Below are 6,000 nucleotides of genomic sequence, written 5' to 3'. Positions count from 1 at the left end.
TAAAGGGAAGCTTAGATTTATTGAGCGCCTACTGTGTGCCAGGCGGTGTGCAAGGCGCTTTACATACATTATCGCATTAAGTCCTCACAACAACCCTGCGAGGTAGGTGTTTATAAACCCCCATTTGACAGATGAGGAAACTGAGGCTCAGGGAGGTGAAGTGATGCGGCCAAGTTCACATGGCTAATAAATGGCAGACAGAGGTGTCCAAGGATCGGAGAGAAAAAAAAAGACTTCGGTGTCTGAGTCCCAAGCCGGCTGGGGTGGATAAGTACAAAGATGGGACCGACGGGCTCCAGAGGTCTGGGAGGCCGGAGGCCTGCTCCCGGCCCAGCACGGCTGGAGACTGCAAGGCTGGGGACCCGCGCTTGGGAACTAGGGATCGGATTGAGTGGCAGAGCCGGAATTAGCAACTGGGGAGATCCGCGACCTGCGCGCGCCCTGTAGTGGCTATAGAGAGTATCACACCCCACGCCCACTGGCTTCTGGGGACCGGCCTCTTTCCTTGCCTGGCCAGTTTCTTCGGAAGAGGCCGAGATGGGAGACATTCTCAGGATTTTTTCAGGTGGGCGATACCACCTGGGAGGGAAATCGTGGCCACGCCTCAGAGCATCACTAAGGAGCATTAGGGTGGAGGAAAAGGGGAAGGCCTAAAGAGGTCCCAAGCTGATTCATTGGTGTCCTTCCCTCCCCAGCTCAGACCACCACAGGCCAGGGTCAGTGACAGGGCCACTATCTTGCCCTGCTTTGGGGAGCCCTCACCTAAACCTGGGAGACTGGGATAGGAGTGCCTCACTCCCTTACCTCTTCTGCAAACCTTGGGCAGTCTCCTGAATTGATCATGACTTCAGGTGACAAGGAGGCCGCCCAGAAACCCTCAAACTCTGTTCACTTATTCCCAACTCTCATTCTTGGCTTGTCGAGGGGAGGATGAGATAGAGTCCTTTCCAAAGATCTCAAAATGTCAGAGATGGAAGGATGGACCTTAGAATACCATTGTTTTATATACCAGGAGGCCTGGAGAGGGAAAGTGACAGGCCTCAGTCAACCAGCAAGTCAGTGGCAGAGTTGGGATTGAAATCCAAGACTTGTGACACCAAGGTGAGCCCTCCTTCTGCTTTGCTGGTTGTTGCTGGACCTATTCCTCTTCTGCCAAGAACCCCTCTGTCATCTGATCACTCTGCCACCGGGTCCAAAGCCTCTCCTTCACTTTTTCCCTCCTCCTCAGAGGCCCTGCCCTACACTGCCCTCCTATAGCTGCCACCACCCCTGCCCTCCTGCCTGATCCTTGTTAGGCCTCTCTGCTCAGCTCCGCACCCAGTGCATCAGCTGCGAAGAGCTCACCCTTGTGTCCTGAACATAACAGACATTAATTAAATCTACTGCTGATTCTCACCTCTCCTGAAACAAAATCATTAATGGGCATATGCTTCCCTTCCTTTCATTTATATTTCAAGGATGGGAATAGGTATGGGTAAGGATACAAGGAAAAGAGAAGCAAAGGAAGTCTGGGGAAGAATGGGGACCAGTGGACCCAAGGATGGATGTGTTGGGGACTCAAATACAAGAAGGGGCCTCTCACTGCCTCTTCCTATTTCCCTGTTGAGTCCCCCTGATGTCCCTCACCCCGAAGAGGACCTCCTCGGTTTGGCTTATGACATCTAGGATCTCTCCGACACTGTCGCTCAGTTCCGCTGTCTTCCCATCTTCCTCCGGCGAACTGTTTCCAACCCCGGGCAGGGTCCTCTCATTCCGCCAGGAGGCGCCTGGGGCTTCTGTGTCGCTTCCATCAGAGGAGCCGCTATGGACGCTAAGCTCCTCAGCTTCGTCCGTGTCCGAGTCAGGGGCGGTGTGGCGGCGGATACGGGACACGGCTTCTCGCAGGGCCCCGGCGTAGGGCCCTGGGGTCCGCGCCCAGCCCCGGCCCGCGCGCCGCTGGACCACCGCCACTTCCGAGCCCTCGGCCCTGCCCTGGGCTCCCGAAGCTCCTGGGCCTAAGGCTTGGTGCTCTGGGCTACCTGGCTGCGTGGGGGCGTCCCGCAGGTTTACTTCCGGGGCCGGGAGCCCCAAGATGCGGGAGGTGCGCTCCTCCAGTGAGGAGTCCCCCGACCTCCCGCCCTCAGCTTCGCCCCCGCGGCCCCCGCCGGGCTGGTGTAAAAGGCGACTGTTCGACAGCCGCTTTCGGCAAGGGGAAGGAAAGACCGTGGCCCCTTCACTGTCCTCCTTGCCGGGCTTCGATTGGCTGGCGGATTCCCCCACCACGCGTGTCACCCCAGAGGGCAAAAGCTGCACCTGCTGGGTTCGGGGCGTTGGAACATATTGGGATCGTATCACCACGCACGTGGCGTCAATGACAAAGACTCCTTCCCCACGGGACGGGCCCTGGGAACTGCGGGGCAAGGTGTGGGCACGGCGGGTCGCCTTCCAACCCTCCAGGGTCTCCGGTCCTGCCCCCTCTGCAAGACCCAGGGATTCTCTCCATCCGGTGCCTCCGGGAGCCCAGGGTCTGGGGAGTGTCTGGCTATGGCGGGGCGGCTGCTTTTTAGGGGAGGGAATCCAGCATTTAGGGAACCAGATCTGTTCTTTTCCTTCTTTCCCTTCCCTCGAGCCCTTGAGGTGGTGCCTGGATCTGGGAGCGGGACGCGGGTCACTGGGAGCCGCAGTTGCAGACCCCGCAGGAGTTGTCTCGGTGCCTGCGCTCCCTGTAGCTTTGGCTTGGGGATGGCTGTCGCTACCACTGTTCAAGTCAGCAGCAGCCAGCCCCAGGCTTTTCTCCACGACCCCCTTGCCGGGCTCTGGCCTTGCTCTGGCCGCTCCACAGCCTGGGGATCCCCCCAAGAGACCTTGCCCCTGTCGGAGACCCCAAGCCCCGAGGACGTCCCGGTAGATCCGAGGATCCAGCCTCTTCTTTGTGCGCCCTCCCTCTGTCCTGGCCGGAGTCGGAGGTGGGGCTGATGAAGTGGGCACCTGGGAGTGTCCGGGGCCTCTCTTAGTCCCCAAGGTCCTATGGGGGCCTTCGTAAGAAGGTGGAGCCACGTAGGGTGGCGGCCGGTCCCAGCGGCGTCGCGGGGCGGTCCCGGCAGAACCTCTCAGCAGCAGGTGAGCCTCGTAGCTTGGGGGCCCCGGCCGCCGACCTCCCCAGGGCCCCGCCCACGCCGACCCTGGGTCGCTCTGCGGCTGCGCGGATGGACGGGGCGCTCGCCCCACCAGCGCCAGGCGCTCCGGCCGCAAGGTAGCAGGGAGCCCTGCCGGCTGGGCTGCCCGAGGGGCGTTGCGGGGCTCCGGGCGGGGCCGACCCGGGGGGCTTCGTCGGGCCCCACCAGCCTTGCGCCTTTTTCGCTCGGTCTCCTTGGCCTCCCGCTCCTGCGACGCCGCTTTCCTTTTCTCTTGCTCCCGAGCTCGGACCTCGGCCAGGGGCCCCGCCCGCCAGTTGGTCGCCTCCTGCAGCACCCTGGAGGCCCAGGGCCGGCGGGGCGGCGGCTGTGGGGATCCCGGGCGCGGCCCACACCTGGGACAATGAGCAGGAACCCAGGTGAGCAGTCTGTGGGGGAAGGGAACCGAGGTCCGGGGAGCTGGGAGCAGTGGAGACCACTTGGGGCAGCCATGTGAAGGGGTGTGTGTGAGTGTGTGCGCGTGTGCACGTGCGTATATGTTAGGACTGAAGTCGAAGCGGGACTCCTCGCCATCTCTGCCTGCACACTTTAACAGCGTCTGCCCCATCTCACCTCCTGCCCTTTCTCACACCCACTCCTGTTCCCCCAAACAACCGGATGAGTCAGGCCCCAGCCTTCGGGAGCGGGCAGGGGTGGGAGGCGTGGGAAAGAGAAGGGGGATCAGTAGTGCTCGCTGGTGCCTGCGGGGTGGTCCGGACCCCACTCCCCGCCCCACCACTCTCTTCCCCTCACCCCTGCTTCACTCACGTGCGGTTCTGGAACCCGCGAGCCCAGTGGCTGGCCTGGAAGTCCATGGGCTGTCGAGAAGGGGCGCGGCGACTATAATGACAGGAAATAGTCTTCACTTCTATCACCAATAGCTTGGACTTCTGCACCCAGAGGCAGCTGCCAGACTCCTCATCCTGGAGCTCCCGGGGGCTGTCAGGCCCCTCGGAGAACAGTGGGCCATCCAGCATCCTGCCCCACCCCACCCCGGCCCCCCACCCTCCCACCCGCCCCAGGAGCCCCCTCCCAGCCCAGGGAGCCGGCGCCCACTGCAGAGCCGCGGGCCCGGGGACTGGGAACTATATATACCCGGGCACACGTGTGTGTGCCTGTCTCTGTGTGTGCGCGCGCATGTGACACCGCGCGGACTGCTCCGCGCTGCTACCTCCCCCATGTGCACGGCCGCCCCCTGGGGCCCGGGATTGGACGCCCCTTCCCACTGCTGTTGTCCCCCAAGCCTGATGGGATCGCACGAGTGGGCGGGGGAGGGACTTATGATTCTTGCCAAGCTGACAGTGCCCCCTCCCCCGCCCCTGTTTCTTCAACCTTCCTGCCGTTTTAACCCTTTACTCTCCTGCTTGTCAGGTTGCCTGACCACCAGGGTTCTGCCCCTGGCTTCCTGCCTCAGATTTCAGTTTCCCCAACATAGAGTGCGTGAGAATGGAACTCAAGGTCTCTGCCTGCCACTCTGCTGGTTTCCATGGGGTTGGGGTGCAGGAGGGGCTGGCCCACGGCTGGGGGGCTATTTTTAGCGGCAGTGGCTGTTCGGGTGCAGAGATGAGATGAGTAACCAGCTCCCATGCGGTGGAGAGAGGAGGCGGTGGCTTTCACCAAGCTTTGTGCGACTCTGAGGGAGAGCTGCCTTCCCTAAGCTCAAAAAGGGTGACCCCTACACCCGTATCTCCTCGCCAGCTCAGTGCTGCAGCCTAGGACTGCTGGTACAGCAGGACACAGGCGTGTGCCTTGGCCACCCAAGCTGCCCTACCAGTCCCATTCTACATGTTTGTCCTTGGGCAGCCAGGGAGCCCTCCCACAGCAGCAGGCTTTCACCTCCAATTTAGAAGCAGGATTTGGGGGTTATATTGTTCTGTGCCCACACAGCCTGCCCAGCTTTATGGAGGACAGAGTAAGTGCTTATGCACTCTCACCCTTCCAGAGGGGGATGGAGGAGAGATGGTGTGTTTGCTTGGCAAAACTAATCCCCTAGCAACTGAAATGATAAAAGTGGCCTTTTTTTTTTTTTCCAATGTAGAGCTCCCCCTCACCACCACAATTGCCTAGTTCACTCAGCCCCCACCTGAAGTGGTGCTCCAGATGCTCACCTTTGGGCTGCCTCTGTCCTGGGGGGCTGTTGCTTACATCCACATGATCCCTCCTCCTAAGCTTATACCAGGTGTCCCCTGATTCACCATGGTAATGTTAGTGGCAGCACAGCCCACGCCAACCCTTCCATGCAGAGACTTAGCAACCATGCCTGGCAACCATGGCAGCAGCCTCAGTGGAGGGGAGGGGTGCAGAGAGGGGAAAGAGAGTGTGTGTGTGGCAATGGTTCCTTGGGAAGAAGGGATAATTTGCCTCTGGAGAGGAATAGGTAAGAATAGAAGCTTGTGAGTCTCCCAAATTTTATCCCTTGTCTCTCCCTCAGCTTCATCCTCACACTGAGACTGATAGGTTGGGTTTTAGGGGGAAATCAGAGAAGCAAGAGTTCCCAATTAGTTTTCCACTAATGTACATGGAGCCCTTTGGGTCCAGACCCTTCCTTTTAAGAGGATGGGGAACAACCAGAAAGGTTGTTGTGGGGCAGAGACTAACAGCTCAACAAAACCAGGCCTCTGCTCCCTAACACAAACCTTTAGAGAGAATGCAAACATTCCCTGTCCCATCCACCCTACCCCCCTTGATTCCACACACCTGCCAGCTGCACCGATGACTTGACTCGAAGGTGCTTCCTTCCACCCTAGGTCCCACTAGAATCCTGAGGCTTTTTAAAGCCCCTGCCTCCTCCCTAGGCAAATCTTCCTTAATGAGGGAATGTGACATAAGAGGCCATCTGTCCTTTCCA

At 59.9% G+C, this 6,000-nt stretch overlaps 1 protein-coding gene across 1 annotated transcript; it reads right to left on the bottom strand.

Annotated features, from left to right (window-relative positions):
• Positions 1 to 4,218, bottom strand: LOC105492888 (dendrin). Its single transcript, XM_011760240.3, has 2 exons — positions 3,921 to 4,218; positions 1 to 3,508 (listed from the first exon to the last, which is right to left on the bottom strand). Exons 1-2 carry the CDS (start codon positions 4,127 to 4,129, stop codon positions 1,579 to 1,581), a joined length of 2,139 nt encoding a protein of 712 aa, XP_011758542.3. The 5' UTR covers positions 4,130 to 4,218; the 3' UTR covers positions 1 to 1,578.
• Between the last annotated feature and the right edge of the window lie 1,782 nt (positions 4,219 to 6,000).

This window comes from Macaca nemestrina, chromosome 10 (genome assembly GCF_043159975.1).
Source record: "Macaca nemestrina isolate mMacNem1 chromosome 10, mMacNem.hap1, whole genome shotgun sequence".
NCBI classification, from domain to species: Eukaryota; Metazoa; Chordata; class Mammalia; order Primates; family Cercopithecidae; genus Macaca; species Macaca nemestrina.
The sequence above is the reverse complement of the archived record's forward strand: the minus strand, read 5'-3'. Positions and strand labels throughout refer to the sequence as shown.

Coding starts and splice junctions, on each gene's coding strand:
- LOC105492888 (XM_011760240.3), bottom strand. CDS start 4,129: ATGCTGGATGGCCCACTGTTCTCCGAGGGGCCTGACAGCCCCCGGGAG. Junction 3,509..3,920: donor CGCGGGTTCCAGAACCGCAC/GTGAGTGAAGCA, acceptor TCATTGTCCCAG/GTGTGGGCCGCGCCCGGGAT.